A 19085-nucleotide genomic window follows, 5' to 3' on the forward strand; every position below is an offset into this window, starting at 1 on the left:
CTGGGGCTTTTTTTTTTTTATTTTTTTATCGCTAGCTCGTGGATAACGGCCACTTCAATCTGAGCTGTTAGCAATGTTAAGTTAGCTTCTAAGGAGACGAGGGTGGAGCCGCGGGAGGGGTTTGATTGCTAGTGGAGGGCTATCAGTTGATGCTAGCAGTTAATTCAGTGCATCTGTAATGAAAATGTAATGTTTATTTAGATTTAAAAAAAAAAAATTGTCATGCACATAACGTAATCTCTAACCCCTAAAAGTGTGTTAAATAACAACCAAACACTGAACAGCAAATTGTTATACCTCTATGTTAGCAGCTGTGATGTAGCTCTGCCTAACTATCCTCTTCTGGACTCTAAATGGGACTATTTACTAGAGATTTAGATCATGAGCTCATCAGGAAACTGTTCACTAAGGGAATAAATAAGCCAAGAAGGAGTTAATATAAGACAGATGCATAGTTAGTCATAAGAATGTTCCTGTAATCTTTATTTTATCTTTAAATTTGTGTTTGAATGTGAGGAAAAGTGTGAAAAACAATCTCATCATGAGGTTTCTTTGCTGCAGATTGTTTGTTGTTTTAGATTAATGCATTTAATTCATATATTAACATCAGATGGTGACTCAGAGCACTGTAAATCTGACATATGGAGACATTTGGTTGGTCATCTATTTCAGGAGAGAGGAGTTGTGGCACAGCCCTGTCCTCTGTCCCCTGACTGACTGGCTAACTCTTATTTCCGTTTGTGTGCAGGGTGCCGCCATCATGACAACACAAGCACCAACGTTCACTCAGCCGCTCCAGAGCGTCGTGGCACTAGAGGGTAGTGCCGCGACGTTCGAGGCTCAAGTTAGTGGTAAGAAACCCCACCGTGCACGCTGCTGTTTCATTACTTTACCTTTCAAACAAAGAAACAAACACTGTAAACGAAACTGGCAAAACCACAACCAGAAACCATGTACGGGATGAAAATTAGACTCTTAAATGTGCATGATAACTTTACCAGAGCTCTTTATTTATTGGAGTTTGTCAGAAAAGTCCACTTACTTCATTCAGAAGATTGAAATATGAAAAATCTAGTTTTTGTAATGACTTGTTAAAAATTGATGTAAGCTGATATACTTGTCTTGTTTTGCTCTGGAACTTTTTTTAGAGTATTAGCCTTGGGATGTGACCTGTACACAGGTGTAAACCATTCAGCCAATGAGATCTGTCACTGATCAGCTGTTAAAACTAGAAAAGAAAGAAAGTTGTATTAAATAAAAGTAAATCAAAAGGATCCTCTGACATAAAGGTGAAAACAAAGATCTGCTTCAGGTGTCTGAGACCTGCTCTGGCTCCTCTCTCCTCTACAGGTACACCAGTTCCTGAAGTGAGCTGGTTTCGTGATGGCCAGGTTCTTTCCGCCGCAGCTCTGCCCGGTGTTCAGATCTCGTTCAGTGACGGCCGTGCTGTTCTGAGAATCCCCGCTGTGACCGCCGCACACAGTGGGAGATTTTCTGTCAGAGCAACCAACGGAGCTGGACAAGCAACGAGCACCGCTGAACTCCTTGTCACAGGTGAGAGCGACGGGGTGTTTGTTGTCAGGCATTACAGGTGAGAGGGACAGCAGATCTAATGAAAGACGTTAGAGAGCAGCTGTTCTGGTAACCTCCATCATCACAATCTCAGAGTTTGATTAGGTTTGTAAAGAAAGGTTTTTGGGTGTGTTTGTGGAAATGTGAGTGTTGTTGGTATCAACCAAATCCTTCAGCCAAGCTTGGCTTCCTTTTTCGACCTATCAACCTCTTTATGTAATCATACATAAGAAGACCACTTCTTCTAAGATCTTGGTCTAACAGACGGAAACCCTCTGCAGACTCCTATAAGAAATAACACAGCTGTGCTGGTGATGTCACCTGATGTCTTCAGCTGTTAACAAACTTTGACTCGTCTGTAAGTTTTCAGTCTGTTGAAGCTGTGCCTCCGAGCACACTCTCATGAAGTGAAGTGATTCAGGCTGGTTTCTCAGACACCACAGGAACAGACTGGCTTTCAGGCTAACTTGAACTGTGTCCATACTTTGCTGTGCAGCTGAGACAGCGCCCCCCAGCTTCCTCCAGAGACTGCAGAGCTCCACGGTGAGACAGGGCAGCCAGGTGAGGCTGGACGTCCGTGTCACAGGAATCCCAGCACCTGTGGTGAAGTTCTTCAGAGAGGGAGCCGAGATCCAGAGCTCAGCAGACTCCAGGATCCTTCAGGAAGGAGACCTGTACAGTCTGTTGATCGCTGAGGCCTTCCCAGAGGATGCTGGGACATATTCTGTGACCGCCAGCAACAGCAGTGGACGGGCCACCTCCACCGCTGAGCTGCAGGTTCAGGGTGAGGACAGTCAACTGTCTTAAACAGTTTGAACGTAACCTGTCTGCTCCAAAGCCCGATGTTTGATTTCACTTCTCTCTGAGCTGCTGCGGGAGGTGTTAGCCTGCTGGCAGAAACTGTTAGCATAGCATCCAAGCTAAACTAGAATTCACAGAATCACCTGAAACTGTGACCAGGTGTCAGGGTTTTTCTTCTTTGTGTTTCTACCTCAGAAAAGGAAGGAAACAAAAATCTGGGATGTTAGCGGGGACTAAATTTGGATAAGAGTAATTTCTGGTGATGCTGTGAATGTTTGTTGTGTAATCTGTGTGACCCACTCATGTAAACCTTCCCGTGTCCAGGAGAGGAAGCCGTTCCAGCAAAGAAAACAAAGACAGTGATTTCATCTGCTCAGATTTCAAAGACTCGTCAGACCCGAGTGGAGAAGGTGTGTTCATCATTAAATCATGAATCTGTTCTTTCTATCAGTCAGATCTCTCCTCCCTCAGTCTCGCCTCATCCTCTCCTCTCTCCGCCCTCAGAGGGCCACGTTCCAGGCCACCACCATGATGGAGATGCAGGTGGAGGGCGCCGAGCTGACTCAGCTGGCTCACAAGACTCCACCCAGAGTTCCTCCCAAACCCACATCCAAGTCCCCACCTCAGGCCACACTGGTGGCAAAAGTGGCAGGAGGACGGCAGCAGTCACCATCACCCGTCAGACACGTGAAGGCTCCCACACCCACACCTGTCAGGTAAGTAGGATACGGTGAAGACAGTCCCATGGTTTTAAATCAGCGAGCCGGGTGACGGTGTTATCGGAGGTTGGCCCTCTGCTGGCCTATAACGGGACCTCCTTCCCCCCCGTCTCCAGGCCTGCCTCTCCCACTTCAAGACTCTCAGTCTCCCCCATCAGGCCGGTCAAGTCCCCAATCACCGCGCGCAAACAGGCGGCCGCCGGCGCCGGTGACGTCCTGCCGCCATGGAAGCAGGGAGACTATGTGTCGGAGACCAGCTACACCAGCGTGACCAGCATCACTCAGACAGGCCAGGAGCAACGCTGGGAGCAGCAGGTCGCCGGGGTGAAAGAGGTGGGTGGTGTCGAGGGGCGGGGCTTATCACCGTTTTTGTGGGTTTGTGGAGCAATGTTTCAGTGTTGAAGTGTGTTTTTGGTTTTAGAGTTTACCAACTTTAAGCTTCTTGTTGAACAAATTGCTCTAGAGTGGGAAGACGATCATGGCCGACTCATCACATCATGTTTCCTCTCTGGTTGTTGAATCTTAAACGTCTCTTCTTACACACTTAGGTCTTTACGTCTGTCTTGTTTGTGTCTGTCTGTTGAAATCTTTCGCCCAGCTTATCTTTTCACAGTTTAAATTTGTTGTGCTCTGTCTCACTGTTAAGTGTTTCTCTTAGTATTCAAAGGCAGCATGTCTTACTGTTGTCTGATTCACTCAGACCTGTTGTAGATTAGAGAAAGACCGATTATCGGCTGGGCAGATTATCGGGGCCGATATTTGTCATTTTGGGGCATATCAGCATCAGCCTTTTTTTTCAATCCAAAGGCCGATAATGCTAATGTCAATGGAAAATCCCATTAACAGGCTAACGCAATTAGAATCATGACTGTTTTACTGTCTATGAGCTTACTTTAACTTTTACAGACACAAAAATCAGTCCTCTTATCAATACCCACAGGAATATGTTTTTTCTGCCCCTGAAAAACTGATAAGAAATGTTTTAAACTGCAGACATTCAGGAGCTGCTTGCTGATACTTCTCTACACTATGGAAGCCCTAGATGGTCAAAACATTTAAAATCATTCATGTAAAACCTCATAGAAAATTAATTCAACTGCGTTACGTACCTGTAAAAGGCACAAACTCAATTCCGTCCAATTTTATTGCTGTTACATAGAAATTTTGGAAAACTTTATTTACTGTAGAAAACTTTAGCTATTTGTTTTTTAAAGTTTTCATTTAACTTCATAAAACATGCTGCTAAGCCTGGGAGCTGTTTGACAATCATATGCTTGAAGGAATTTGAATGCCGTCAAGTGTTGGAGTTTGTAGTGCTCAAAATTTTTTACAGCAATATTTTCACTTTGACTGCAAATGAATATCGGCTTCAAATATTGGTTTTCTGCCTCCTTGCCTTCTAATAATCAGTATCAGTATCCGCCCCAAAAAATCCATATCGGTCTATCTCTATTGTAGATGTTGTTGATGTGGCTGTTTGTTAAATGATTTTCATGTGATTAGCCCAGTACACGTTTTATGAACAGCTTTAAACAAAAAAAAACACTGTTTCTAAAATATTGTCTGGCTGTGAGAGGCAGAAATCTGCAGGTATCTCTGTAAAAACATCATGTTGTGAAACACTTAACAGTCACTGAAAATTTGTGTATTCTGATTTTTAAGTTTATAGTTATTGTTTCAGATTTTTGATTATGTACCCTCAGTTTCAAACGGGGATGAAAGTTAAGTCTTCAGAAACTTCCTTCCCTTCACCCTAAAGTCCAATGTTTTCCACTTCTTCCTCCTCCTTGTTAAATTTTATTTCTCGTGTATATTTCTGTCCCTCTGTGCTAAACACTCAGACATTCTTGGTTTGTACCTGCAACCAGCAGCATGAACACCGCAGTTTTTAACCTTTTAAAAAATAATCAAATATGTGAGACCGCAGATCAGATAAGTTTGAAGCTGAGGGAAAATGAAGTGTGACAAAAACAGAAGTCTAAAGGCTCAAGACTTGACTCAGGATCAGGAAATGAGTTCAGAGATCCACTGGTGATGTTACCACATCTCCTCCTTCCCCAATCACAACGACATCTTCATCTTTTTTAACCGTGACGTCTGAATCAAGAGTTTCCTTCAGCTGATGAGCAGAAACCAGGATGTCCCCCCAGAAACCTCTTCATCCATCCTGTCTTTTTTTGTTTTTCTTCACCTCTTTTTTTGAATCTGATGACAGGATGTTCTCTTTTTTCACCTCCCTCTGGTTTCAATGTTGGTTTTCCTGCATGTCAAACAGCAGAGCATGTATTCATCAAATAATGTGATATGTTTATGTGAGTAAACACTAAGACACACACACACACGCTGGTTTCCTAGTGTATTTGTATTTTAAGTATAAGTTAAGTTATTTGGATTTAGACCAGTTTGTGTGTGTGAGAGAGCAGAGACTCATGTATTGATCTGTGATGTGTTTTAACGTCTGTTACGGAGACAGGCAGGTGTGTGGGTCGATTGATAACAAACAATTCAGCTTCAGTGAGAAGTCATGATGCACCAACTCAAGTCTGGCTCTAATAAATCGACTTGTCAGTGAACGTGTTAGAACGATACTGATATCAAGGAACCAGAGTCCCCGTCCACCTGCCTGTCTCTGTACACCTGTCCTGCCATGGATGCTCTGATATCTATGTGCTGCTGGTTGTGTCTCCAGGCTGGGGGAGGGAAAAGAGCCGGGGCGGTGGCCACGGTTATGGCTGCCGTCGACCTTGCTCGTGTCCGCCAGCCCGTGCATGCTGAGGGCGCTCGAGCTGAAGAGGAGGCCGTAGAGGCAGAGTTAAAGCAGCAGGCGGCCGCCGCTGCTGCTGCCACCATGGCTGCTGATCGACAATATCAAGTCGGCTGGACAACAACAAGAGGGCAGGCTGGCCAAATGCTTACCACTGCTCAGGAGTTTACACCTGAACCCACTCTGCCTCAGGTTAGCTAGGCCAAAACATGAACAGGGACTCAAAAGAGGAATTCTTGGTTCTGTACTGGCAAACAATTTCTCACTAAAACATCAAAATTTCACAAAATATACCAACACAACAATGTTAACCCCTTCAATATCAGTTAAAACAATCAGGTACAAGCCTTCATGCTGTTTACATCCTTAATGCAGACAAAGATTAAAACTGTTACATCTCAACAATTTAAAATATGTGTAAACAAACAGTAAACATTAACTAACAGAGTAATAATAACTGAGCAGAATTATTTGCCAGTGCTTTAAGATCATTTCTCTGAGTCAGTCTAATCTCTTCATAACCATGTGATTATTTGTTCTACTAATAGGAATAAATAATAACTATTTCTCCAGCTCCTGAAATCTTCCTGAGTTTGTAACGCTCTTTTGAACTCTGTTGGTTACTCCAGATTCAGAGAGCGACAGAAATCTCCATCACCCAGATGGAAAGTGGTCCCGCCCCGTCCCCAGTGCCACAATTTACCGTTTCTAAAGTTTCTGTCCCAAAACGCGAGTCTAGCGCTGAGGTAAGAACGGTAACACGAGGGAAGCAGCAGAAAATAACCTGCGTGGAAAAATTAACAACTTAAACAGAGTGAAAAACCCTTTGGACTAAGAAATGAGACATTAATGGAAAATACCTGCCAACTCCAGGGTCATCTGTCGTTGTATCGTTTATCCTGTGATTTTTGATGGTCAAATAGCCTCGTTATAAAACATCCTCACAGGCTTAACAGATATACATGGCTTATACTTTTGTCCGCACATGTAGGAATGGGTACCTTTCATATATGAAATGATACTGTACCAATGCCCGACACCTGGCAATCGGTATCGAGACTCAAGGGTACCAATTTTTGGTACTTCTGTGTGTGTTGATATGTTAAAAAAACATCGATTTGTTCAAGAGTAAAGTCTCAAAGTTTTTCAATTAAACATATTTATTTCTCAACATATAAACTTGCAATGCTGTGTTCATGTCCAGCATGGAAAATCACCAACTCTTCTTCTTTGTCAATGTCACAAGGATGCGTTTAGGTACCAAAACATGGTACCTTTTAATTTTGCGTTAATCGATGCTTGGTACTACAGACAGAATTTGGTACCTGTAAAAGTACCTAATTTGATACCCATCTTTACATCTATGTATAATTTGAAGCCTTTTTCGCCTCATACACTCACACCTTCGCCACCTCCGCCTCCTTTCAAATCTTGAGACCCAAATGTTGGCAGGTATGACAAAGAACTGACCCTTCGCTAAAGCCTCCTTTAGAAACTCAGCTGGTTATTTATCCTTGCAGATACTGATGAACCATAATTTTCAGCCGCAGCACAGAGATGGAAAGATCTTACAACTTAAAGCCAGCTTACATCAGCACCTCAGGTGGAAAAAATTAAAAGCGCCATCCAGGGATGGGTAACTTTCACATTTGAAATGATACGGTACCAATGCCTGGTACCTGGCAATCGGTACCGGTACTCAACAGTACCAATTTTCGGTACTTTTTGTGTTTATGTGGTAAAAAATATCAATTTATTTGATAATAAAATATATATATTTTTTTACAATTTAACACATTTATTCTTTAATATAGAACCTTGCAATGCTGTGTTCTTGTCCAGCATGGAAAATCGCCTACTCTTCCACTCCCTGAATTGGTACTCGGTACTTTAAAAAAAAATTTGGTACCCATCCCTAGCGCCATCTCTTTTTCTCATTTTCATTTAACCCATTTTACGCTCATTAACTTTGGATGAGCAGTTAATCAGAAGTTATGTTTGGTGATTTGTCGGAGGTTGCTGGTGTTGAAATCTAATCAAAATTACGTAGAGATTTCCACCGGGCGGCTAATTTTAGCTAAACTCTCACTACATCAAGGATGGTGTAGCTCACAGTGGACATTACAGCCTTCAACTTCACCTAAAACTGATAGAATAGGACAAAGAATTATGCTAAAGTTGATGCTACATGTGGTGATCTAGTTAGCTGGTCTGTGTAACGTTAGGTCGTGATATCTCTTAGGGATGGAGGTGTTTGGCGAACGGTTTAACGGTTTTTCACTGCTTGTCTAAAATGCAAACCTCTAAACCTTCAAAAAGTAAAAGCTACCTTTCAAAAATAACAAAACAGATCCAACTTTAACCCTTCCTTCTTCACTCTTTTAATCAATAAACACAATGCAGAACCTTCCTATTAATCCAGCTTTACCTCAGAGTCCCTTCACTTCACCCTGTCGTAGCGTTAATAATACTAACGTGCCGTAGACCCCTCCCTGCACTGTGGTGAACCTTTGAAACCACTTTCTTTGTTGATGACGGTATGGCTGTTCCTCCTCTGTGGGTTGGTCAGGTCTCCATCGCCGGCTCGGCTATCGCCACTCTGCAGAAAGAGTTATCCACGACCTCCACTCGAAAGATCATCAGACCTGTCAAGTCTCCCATCCCTCGTGTTGGGGAAGCCAGAGAGACCCCGGAGCCCATCCCTCCACCGTTTAAAGACCTGACTGAGAAATATCAGAGTCAATTTGGTGCTGAGTTACAGACAGGGGTGGTGTACTCTGGGGTTGTGGAGAGAATGTATGAGGACTGGGGAGAACAGGTTTGTAATCTAGTTTAGTCGGCTGGATCTGAACAGGATGAGAAAACCTGATGAGTAAATGAAGGTGGAGAATGTTTCTTTATCCTGAACTAGCAGGAAGGAGTCTCGAAAGGCTAATGAGCTTCCTGACTGGATGACACAAATTATATTAGGTGGATTAAATACACCGAGCATGATTTCTGTAATGTTGGAGACATGTTTTAACCACATTGTGAGCCTGAGAAGCCTTCATTTAGTTCAGTTTGAGTCCGGTTTTCTTCCTTTCTGTTTCAGTCCAGTGTTCGTCACCCTGTCATAACACTCTGACTTGCTCCTCCATGGCATTGACAACCTCATCTTCACCTCTTCAGCCCATCAAGCCTCCCTTCATCTCTTTGTGTTTTTATCCCTCATCTGTAACATTTCCTGCGTCTTGTCCTCAGTGTTGCTTTTGTGTCTCCCTGACGTTTCCTGTGAAAATGCTGTATGTGCTGAAAAATGTGTCTTTCTGTAACAGGCAATGGAGGCAGCAGCTGTAGCTGGCCCTGGAGGTGCGGTCCCACCCACTCTGGTGTCTGTAAGTGTCTCCCCCAACACTACAATCATATCCACGTCCTTTTAGGAGGAGATGTTTTCTCACAGGGTTTCTTGTTCCTCTCCAGGGCTTGAAGAACACAAACGTGACAGAGGGCGAGTCGGTGACCCTGGAGTGCCAGATCAGCGGTCACCCCGCACCCGTCATCATGTGGTTCAGAGAGGATTTCAAGATTGAGAGCTCCATTGATTTTCAGATTACTTATAAGAGCGGAGTCGCCCAGCTGGTGATCCGCGAGGCGTTTGCTGAAGACAGCGGACGCTTCACCTGCACAGCCACAAACGAGGCTGGAACCATCAGCACTTCCTGCTACCTGCTCGTCCAGGGTCAGTACCAAAACTTCTGACATGATTTCATTTACTTCAAGTTGCATTCACTACAACTGAACCACGTCTCTTGTTGGTTACATTTCCACACGTTAAAACCATGTGTTCTTTTTTAGTGTCTGAAGACATCGAGAGCAGAGAGGAGGCTGCTGAACATGTTGAAACTGCTGTGAAACCGTGAGTTTATCAAACAGTTTCTAATTATGTCGATGTAACTCGAGAAAGGATTCCTCTAGATCAGCCGTTTGCAACCTTTACTTTCAAAAGAGCCATTTAGCCTCAGCTCACCTGGATAAAAGTCATTCGGAAGTCGGAAAATCTAGTTTATCTTCACATTAAGACAAAAAAGTGTATAATCAGGTGAATAATTATCTAAACAGGAAGTTTTTGTGTTTATAAATTTGTATGTGTGATTTCTTAGTTTTTTATTTTTATTAATTACTTAATTTAATTTATTTGATTTATTTTTTAACTAATTTGCAAATTTAAGAAAAAAAAAGAAATTTGTAGTGTCATAGATTTTTATAATAATTGCAAAATTTGGAAATAAAAAAAATAACAAAAATTTGCAAAAAAAATGAAGTTAAAAAATGTGCAAAATTAAAAAAAAATTGCTGAAATGTCATAAATTTGGGAAAAAAATCTTAATCATGCAATTTTAAAATTAGTCAAAACTTTATAAAATTGCAAAAAAGAGGGTTTATATAAAAAATTCAAAAATTTGTTAAATCTTCGAGAAATGTGGAATTTGTTTCTCAATTTGCAAAAATGTCCAAAAAAAAAAAAAAATCACAAAAAAGTAAAATCTTTGTTTCAAGAGGTGATGCATTTCTAGTCCAATTTTTATTCTATGATTTTACTTAGTGCCTGTATCGTTATCATTAATACCCTTGTAAGAAAAATATTAAAAGCCTTTTATTTTGATAATATTTTTAAAGATACAAGGAGCCACTGCAAAGCAGTCAAAGAGCTGCATGAGGCTCCAGAGCCACAAGTTGCAGACCCCTGCTCTAGATGTTGTTTGGCTACTTGTTCTCAAACGTGGATTTCATTTTCAGAGAAACTGAAGAAGCCAAAGAGGAAGTGAGTGAGTCAGACGCTGCTCCAGCCGCTCCTTTCTTCATCAGGAAACCGACCGTTCAGAAACTAGTGGAAGGAGGAAGTGTCGTGTTTGACTGCCAGGTTGGCGGTAGCCCCAAACCGCACATCATCTGGAAGAAGAGTGGAGTTCCACTCACCACCGGATACAGGTAGGAGACTTTTTACAAACCTGGTCAGGTTTTGAAAGTGAGACAATGCAGTAGGTTAAAGAAAAATTTGAACCGTTTTGTACTTTGTCTATCAGATACAAAGTGGCCTACAAGAAGGACAGCGGAGAATGCAGACTGGAGATCTCCATGACCTTTGCTGATGATGCTGGTGAATACTCTGTGTTCGCCAAGAACCAGCTGGGAGAGGTCTCAGCCTCCGTCAGTCTGCTGGAGGAAGGTACGCCATCATTCAGAGTGAGGGGTGAAGAGTGGGCTGTAGATGATGCTCGAATGGAAGTGTCAATGAGTCTGTTGTTGTTTGTTTAACAGAGGAATATGAAGCCTACATGAAGAAACAGGAAGCTACCTTTAAGACTGAAGTGACGGCAGTGGTTCAGGAGCCCAAAGTGGGAGACGTTCCCCCTGTTGTTGTAACAGAGCAGATGACCACCATTATATCCGGACAGGTATGAGCTTGAGCGACTGTGCTTAGATGATGTAAGTGCATCAGGAGACTCAGATTTTTATTGACTGACTGATGTTTATTCTTGTTTGCAGGAATTCCACCTTTCTGCCATCGAGCAGAGAATCATCCAGGAGATTGAACTCCGCATTATGCAGATTACCTACACTGAAATTGTGACCGAAGATGGAGAAACAGCCGTGACCATATCTACTGCCGAGGCCCAACAGCCAGCCTTTGACACGCCTGTGAAAAACTACAGAATCAGAGAAGGAATGGGCGTCACTTTCCACTGCAAGATGGCCGGAGTGCCACTCCCAAAGGTAAAGGACATTAAAACACGGTTTCTTTTATTGTGGTCTGGAGTGGTCCTACAACAATGTTCTGCTAATGCTCTTTCAGATCGCATGGTTCAAAGACGGCCAGCGTATCAGGGCTGGGGATCGCTACCAGATGGAGGTTCTTCAGGATGGACGGGCCAGCCTGCGTCTGCCTGTAGTCCGCCCAGAGGATGAGGGCGTGTACACTGCCTTCGCCACAAACATGACAGGAAACACTGTGAGCTCTGGAAAGCTCTACGTTGAGCCATCCGTTGGAGCCCCTCAGAGATACACACCACAGCCTGCAATGCAGAGGATCAGGTACAGTGGCCTTTAGTAACTGAGAGGTGCTCTTAAATTCAGAGCTGTTGACTCCTGGGTGATGAAAACTCTGCTTCATTCTCAGGTCTACATCTCCTCGCTCCCTGAGCCGCTCTCCTGGACGTTCTCCCAGCCGTTCTCCTGGACGTTCTCCTGCTAGAAGGCTGGATGAGACAGACGAGGCTCAGCTAGAGAGACTCTACAAGCCAGTCTTTGTCATGAAGCCCTCTTCATGCAAATGCTCTGAGGGACAGACTGCCAGATTTGACCTGAAGGTCGTCGGCAGACCAATGCCGGACACATACTGGTTCCACAACGGTGAGTAAAGAGCAGAAGAAACCTTAGAAAGTGTTAACCCATAAGTTTTGTTGACTTCATAATGATCAACATCGTATTGCTTTCAGGACAACAAGTTGTTAGCGACTACACCCACAAGATAGTGGTCAAAGAGGATGGTACCCAGTCCCTGATCATCGTCCCAGCTATGCCTCACGACTCTGGAGAGTGGACCGTCGTCGCTCAGAACAGAGCTGGACGCTCATCCATCTCCGTCACTCTCACTGTTGATGGTAAGACTGAATCTCACGTCCCACACTGAATAAACAATGTTTGAGTATTTAAAGTGACTATCATAAATTGTGATCACTTCCTTTCTTCTTTTTCAGCTAAGGAAACTTTGGTGCGCCCACAGTTCATCGAGAAGCTGAGGAACATCAGCGTGAAGCAGGGAACTCTGGTTGAACTGGCTGTCAAAGCCATTGGAAACCCCCTGCCTGACATCGTCTGGCTGAAAAACAGTGACATTATCACTCCTCACAAGCACCCAAACATCAGGTGGGTTATATTGAATTTAGTTATCAGTGTTTATGTGATCATAAGGCATGAACTATGAGGAAAAAAAACGTGTTGGAGATATTTTAACCGGAGTCATCCATGTTCCAGGGTTGAAGGCACAAGAGGAGAGGCCAAATTTCAGATTCCCTCAGCAGTCGGCTCAGACAGCGCTTGGTACACAGCTACAGCCATCAACAAGGCTGGCAGAGACACCACCCGCTGCAGAGTCAACATTGAGGTGGACTTTGCTGAACCAGAACCAGAGAGGAAACTCATTATCCCCAAAGGAACCTACAAAGCCAAGGAGATCGCCCCTCCTGAGGTTGAGCCCCTTCACCTGAGATACGGTCAGGAGCAGTGGGAGGAGGGCGACCTTTACGACAAAGAGAAGCAGCAGAAACCCCAGTTCAAGAAGAAGCTGACCTCTGTCCGCATGAAGCGCTTTGGTCCAGCTCATTTTGAGTGCAGACTGACTCCTATTGGTGACCCCACCATGGTAGTGGAGTGGCTGCATGACGGCAAACCCCTGGCAGCTGCCAACAGGCTGCGTATGGTCAATGAATTTGGTTACTGCAGTCTTGACTACGAAGCTGCTTACGCCAGAGACAGTGGCGTCGTCACCTGCAGAGCCACAAACAAGTTTGGATCCGACCAGACCTCGGCCACTCTTGTGGTGAAGGATGAGAAGGGTCTTGTTGAGGAATCTCAGCTCCCTGAAGGCAGGATTGGAGCTCACAGAATTGACGAGATGGAACGCATGGCTCATGAGGGAGGACCCTACGGAGTCACAGCTGAAGAGGAAACTGAGAAAACCAAACCTGAGATTGTCCTTGTCCCTGAACCAGTCACAGTTATGGAGGGTGACACGGCCCGATTCCGCTGCAGAGTAACTGGTTATCCCACCCCTAAGGTGAACTGGTACCTCAACGGACAACTGATCCGCAAAAGCAAGAGATACAGACTTCGTTATGATGGTATCTACTACTTGGAGATCACAGAAATCAAATCCTATGACTCAGGAGAGGTGAAAGTGGTTGCTGACAACATTGTAGGCACAACAGAGCACATAGTTAAACTGGAGATTGGACAGAAAGAAGACTTCAGAACACATCTGCGCCGTGCACCAGAAGCAAAGGGACCTGAGGCTGTTCATGAGCCTGGAAGGGTCTCCTTCGAGGTGGTGAAAGCTGAGGCACCCGCTGACGACTCTCAGCTGAAAGAAGTGGTCAAGCTGAAGAAGGCTCAAAGAATCAAACATGAGAAAACCACTGAAGAGACAGAGGAGCTGAGGGGTAAGTTCAAGCGCAGGACTGAAGAGGGCTACTACGAGTCCATCACTGCAGTGGAGCTCAAGGCCCGTAAGAGGGATGAGTCCTACGAGGATCTCCTGAAGAAAACAAAGGAGGAGCTGTTGCACCACAAGCAGAAGGAGGAGGAAGAGAAGAAGAAGAAGGAAGAGGAACGCCGCAAGGTGACAGCTAAACCTCTGAAACCAGAGAGAGTCAAGCTCTCAGCCAGCATGGAAGCTCCAAAGATCCTGGAGCGTATCACCAGCCAGACCGTCTCTCAGGGCGAGGAGGTGAAATTCAGAGTCAGGGTTGTTGGGAGACCAGAACCTGAGTGCCAGTGGTTCAAGAACGGAGTCCAGCTGGAAAAGTCTGACCGTATTAACTGGTACTGGCCTGAGGATCATGTGTGTGAGCTGTCAATCAGAAACGTCAGAGTGGAAGATTCAGCTAGCATCATGGTTAAAGCTACTAGCAAAGCTGGAGAGACTTCAAGCCACGCCTTCCTGCTGGTGCAAGGTAATGTTTAGAGCACTCACATCTGACGTGACACATTTTGCTGTTAAAGTCTGAGTAAAGCTCATGTTGTATTTCTTCACAGGTAAACAAGTCATCACCTTCACTCAGAAGCTGGAGGAGGTCAACGCAAAGGAGAAGGACACCATGGCCACCTTTGAGTGTGAAACCAACGAGCCTTTCGTTAAGGTGAAATGGCTGAAGAACAATGTGGAGATCTTCTCTGGGGACAAGTACAGAATGCACTCCGACAGAAAGGTTCACTTCCTGTCTGTGCTGATAATCGACATGAAAGACGATGCAGAGTTCACCTGCGTAGTTGTTGATGACGATGAAGTCAGAACAACTGGCAAGCTGAATGTCGAAGGTAGGTTGGCTGATGATTACCTGTTTAACAGATACTCTGAAGCTCTCTGCTGCTTCCTGTCACTCAGCATCTGTATGTTTCTGTCACCAGGAGCCCCACTGGAGATGGTGAAGCAGCTGGAGAGCACCGAGGTTCCTGAGACCTACACCGCAGAGTTTGAGTGCGTTGTGTCTCGTGAGGATGCTGAGGGCACCTGGTACTTTGGCGAGAAGATACTGTCTCCCAGCAGCAAATACGTCATGACCTCCCGCCGTGGAAGACACGCTCTGTCTGTTAAAGACGTCAAGAAGGAGGATCAGGGAAAATACACCTTCAAAGTGGGAGAGTTCAAGACAAGTGCCTCACTGAAGATGAAATGTGAGTCCTGAAGATGATGTTCATCAGATTATGAAAGAGTCCAGTTCCTAACATGCTTATCTTTCTGTCACAGTGCGTCCAATCACCCTGATGCAGCCTCTGACTGACCTGACCGTCTGTGAGGGCGACATTGCTCAGATGGAGGTCAAGTTCTCCCAGGAGAACGTAGAGGGAAGCTGGATGAAGGGCGGGCAGCCTGTCACTGCTTCAAACCGTGTTCACATTGTTATCGACAAACAGGTCCACAAACTGCTGATCGAAGACACCAACAAGGATGACTTTGGGATGTACTCCTTCGTTGTTCCTGATCATGGGATTTCAACTACTGCCAAGCTGGTTGTTCAGAGTAAGACACCACGCACACACACACACACACACACACACACACATATCTTGTTTCTTTCATGCCACAAAGAGGTGATATTAACTCAACTTTCCTCTGTTTCAGCCATTGGCATCCTGATCCCGCTGAAGGACCTGAGTGCTGTTGAGGGAACCAAAGCCGTCCTGGAGACTAAGATCTCTGCTCAGGATGTGAGCTCTGTCAAATGGTACCACAACGACAAACTGATGACCCCCAGTGAAAGAGTCCAGATGGTCGCCAAGGGAGCAAAGCAGCGTCTTGTGTTTAACAGGACCTACGCTTCTGATGAAGGACAGTACAAGCTGATGGTGGGCCGTGCTGATACCAGCTGCAGATTCACTGTTCAGAGTAAGTCATCCATGGAAAGACTGATCTCCTACTTTCTCACTTTGTATTTTATAGAACCATGAAGCCTCAGTGATGTGTTTTATCCTTAGTTTGTTCATTCTTCTGTCTCCGACTCTCCATCCAACCTAACAGCTGTCCAGATTGTGAAACCAATGTCGGACAAGGAGTGCTCAGAGTCCGAGAACGTCACTTTTGAAGTGGAGGTTTCTCACCCTGGCATCGACGCCTTCTGGACCTTTAAGAGGCAGCCCCTGAAAGCCAGCCCCAAATACAAGATGGAGTCCAAGAACAAGCGCCACACCCTGACTGTGATGAACGCCATGAAGGACGAGGAGGGCGAGTACATGTTTGCTGCTGGCGAGAAAATGTGCAGCGCTACACTCACAGTTTCAGGTGAGTCGACCTCAGATTGGTTTTAATGACACAGTGAGCTTTGCAGACACGAAAGGTGAAACTGACTCTTTCCTTCCACCAGGTGGAGCTATTAAGAGGCCCCTGCGTGACTTGGTGGTGGCTGACTCTCAGACTGCAGTGCTGGAGTGTGAGGTCGCCAACCCCTCTGCTGAGGGCAGGTGGATCAAAGATGGACAGTCCGTTGACTTTAACGAGAACACGATCAGTGAGGTGAACGGTGCTGTGAGGCGCCTCGTCATTGTCATCACCAAAGCCACTGATGTTGGAGAGTACACCTACCAGGTCGCCACCTCCAAGACGTCAGCCACTCTGAAAGTGGAGGGTAGGTCCAGATTATGGAGTGAAAATAAGAAGTCTTTGTTATTCTAACTACTCTCAAGTGAAGGCTGTAAGCTTTTTAATGTAAGAGGCGTCACATAAATATGAACTCTTGTCTGCATTAACGTCAACCCTTCTCTACAGCTGTGAAGATCAAGAAGACTCTCAGGAACCTGAATGTGGTCCAGACTCAGGAGGCAGTGTTCAGCCTGGAGCTGACCCACGAGGATGTGAGAGGAGCTCAGTGGATCAAGAATGGCGTAGAGATCCAGCCCAGCAACAAATACGAGATCACCATTGAAGGCACAGTCCACACCCTAAAGATTAAAAACTGCAACACCCAGGACGAGTCTGTGTACTCTTTCAAACTGGGGAAACTGTCGGCAAACGCCAGGCTCAACGTTGAAAGTAAGCACACACTTTCTTTATTATATTAAAACAGAAATAACATGTTGAGTTTAAAATTAAAATTAAAATTAAAATCAAAAATCACCTTTTCCACAGCCATCAAGATCCTCAAGAAGCCCAAAGATGTGACTTCTCTTCTTGGTGCAACTGCCACGTTTGAGGTTGGCCTCTCTGAGGACGATATCCCCGTGAAATGGATGTTCAAAAACCAAGAGCTGAAACCCAATGAGCACTACAGGATGCTCTCTGAGAAGAAGACCCACAAACTGATTGTCCAGGATGTGGACACCAGCAAAGAGGGAGAGTACACCTGCATGGTGGGACACCTCCAGTGCAGCGCCCGCCTTCTTGTAGAGTGTAAGTGACACAGAATACTATCAGTATTTATTAAAAAAGGGGAAAGCTCTGTACTTGTGGTAAAAAAGTTAAAGAGCTGTGTGTAAAGAACATCTCCCTTCACCCTCAGCCCTTCGTGTCACAAAGCCCCTGAAGAACGTGCAGGTACCTGAGACTCAGGTGGCCACGTTTGAGTGTGAAGTTTCCCACTTCAACGTGCCATCCACCTGGCTGAAAGACGGCGTGGAGATCGAGATGAGCGAGAAGTTCAGGATCGTGGTTCAGGGAAAACTCCACCAGCTGAAGATCATGAACACCAGCAGGACAGACTCTGCAGAGTACACCTTCGTCTGCGGGAACGACAAAGTCTCTGCTACGCTAACTGTGAACCGTAAGTTTATGCATTTGCTCACACTGCTCCAAATCCTGTGGAAGTTCTGTCCAGCTAATCGTCCGTTTTGTATTCCCCAGCTATCCTCATCACATCCATGCTGGAGGACCTGAACGCTCAGGAGAAAGACACGGTTACTTTCGAGGTGAACGTGAACTATGAGGGAGTTACCTACAAATGGCTGAAGAACGGCGTGGAGATCCGCTCCACAGACAGATGCCAGGCTCGCTGCAAACAGCTGACTCACACTTTGAGCATCAGGAATGTTCACTTTGGAGACAGCGCTGAGTACACCTTCATGTCCGGCTCTGCTGTCACTTCAGCCAAGCTCTATGTTGAAGGTGAGACATTCCTCCGACCTCTTATGGGTCCTTAAGATCGATGTTCAGTATGATTTTAAGATTTTAATCTGTGGTTTTTGCAGCTCGCGTGGTTGAGTTCACCAAACACCTGAAGGACCTGAAGATCACTGAGAAGAAGAGAGCAACATTTGAGTGTGAAGTTTCTGAACCCAACATCCAGGTGATGTGGATGAAGGATGGGCAGGAGCTGGAGATGTCTGATAGGTACGTTTCTCGATAGACATCCCAAAAACCGACAAGTTTCATCAAAGTTTGGTATCAACGTTTGGTGTTTCTTCTTGTGTTTGCTGCAGGTATAAAATGACCTCAGATAAATTCGTGCACCGCCTGGTTCTGCCATCCGTCCGTCTGTCTGATGTTGGCGAATACACCGCTGTGGCTGGATCAAGCATGTCAAAGGGTCGGCTTGGGGTTGAGGGACGTGACGTCAAAATCTCAGAGCCTGCCAGCAGAGACATCACTGTGAGTTTTAACTATCATCAACGTAAAGTTACAGCATGTCTCCTGAGAATGTCCTGACAGGTTCCTGCTCTTCTCCTGCAGGTTGTTGAGAAACACAGAGCCACTTTTGAGTTTGAGGTTAACGAGGAGGAGGTGGAGGGTCGCTGGTTGAGGAACGGTGTTGAAATCCAGATCTCGATGGAGGAGAGGTTCAACTATGCCACCATCAGGAAGCTGCACCGCCTCACTATCTCTGAGACTTTCAGGAGTGATGCCGGAGAATACACCTTCTTAGCCGGAAAGAACAAGAGCACTATTAACCTCCATGTCAAATGTAAGAGACGCCATACCACAGAGATGTTGGCGATGGCGGCTGCCAGTTTTCTACTGTCTTGTGAGATCTGGAATGAAACTT

At 45.1% G+C, this 19085-nt stretch overlaps 1 protein-coding gene across 1 annotated transcript in view; it reads left to right on the forward strand.

Annotated features, from left to right (window-relative positions):
- Nucleotides 1–760: 760 nt before the first annotated feature.
- ttn.1 (titin, tandem duplicate 1) overlaps nucleotides 761–19085 on the forward strand; it is a 148543-nt gene continuing 130218 nt past the window's right edge. Inside the window, exons 1-34 of the mRNA XM_074694524.1 lie at nucleotides 761–851; nucleotides 1351–1554; nucleotides 2069–2356; nucleotides 2698–2783; nucleotides 2878–3089; nucleotides 3209–3425; nucleotides 5782–6048; nucleotides 6492–6602; nucleotides 8426–8686; nucleotides 9171–9230; nucleotides 9316–9574; nucleotides 9691–9751; nucleotides 10633–10824; nucleotides 10920–11062; nucleotides 11155–11291; nucleotides 11383–11610; nucleotides 11690–11928; nucleotides 12014–12246; nucleotides 12333–12497; nucleotides 12594–12762; nucleotides 12871–14567; nucleotides 14650–14931; nucleotides 15022–15288; nucleotides 15362–15634; nucleotides 15737–16000; nucleotides 16133–16393; nucleotides 16476–16736; nucleotides 16877–17140; nucleotides 17237–17497; nucleotides 17607–17867; nucleotides 17948–18208; nucleotides 18292–18433; nucleotides 18523–18691; nucleotides 18773–19004. Coding sequence (XP_074550625.1) covers nucleotides 761–851; nucleotides 1351–1554; nucleotides 2069–2356; nucleotides 2698–2783; nucleotides 2878–3089; nucleotides 3209–3425; nucleotides 5782–6048; nucleotides 6492–6602; nucleotides 8426–8686; nucleotides 9171–9230; nucleotides 9316–9574; nucleotides 9691–9751; nucleotides 10633–10824; nucleotides 10920–11062; nucleotides 11155–11291; nucleotides 11383–11610; nucleotides 11690–11928; nucleotides 12014–12246; nucleotides 12333–12497; nucleotides 12594–12762; nucleotides 12871–14567; nucleotides 14650–14931; nucleotides 15022–15288; nucleotides 15362–15634; nucleotides 15737–16000; nucleotides 16133–16393; nucleotides 16476–16736; nucleotides 16877–17140; nucleotides 17237–17497; nucleotides 17607–17867; nucleotides 17948–18208; nucleotides 18292–18433; nucleotides 18523–18691; nucleotides 18773–19004 — 8518 coding nt within the window. The remainder of the gene's footprint in view (nucleotides 852–1350; nucleotides 1555–2068; nucleotides 2357–2697; nucleotides 2784–2877; nucleotides 3090–3208; nucleotides 3426–5781; nucleotides 6049–6491; nucleotides 6603–8425; nucleotides 8687–9170; nucleotides 9231–9315; nucleotides 9575–9690; nucleotides 9752–10632; nucleotides 10825–10919; nucleotides 11063–11154; nucleotides 11292–11382; nucleotides 11611–11689; nucleotides 11929–12013; nucleotides 12247–12332; nucleotides 12498–12593; nucleotides 12763–12870; nucleotides 14568–14649; nucleotides 14932–15021; nucleotides 15289–15361; nucleotides 15635–15736; nucleotides 16001–16132; nucleotides 16394–16475; nucleotides 16737–16876; nucleotides 17141–17236; nucleotides 17498–17606; nucleotides 17868–17947; nucleotides 18209–18291; nucleotides 18434–18522; nucleotides 18692–18772; nucleotides 19005–19085) is intronic.

This window comes from Halichoeres trimaculatus, unplaced genomic scaffold (genome assembly GCF_033239565.1).
Source record: "Halichoeres trimaculatus isolate MK-OKI-2021-1 unplaced genomic scaffold, fHalTri1.1 fHalTri1_scaffold_19, whole genome shotgun sequence".
In the NCBI taxonomy this organism is placed as follows: Eukaryota; Metazoa; Chordata; class Actinopteri; order Labriformes; family Labridae; genus Halichoeres; species Halichoeres trimaculatus.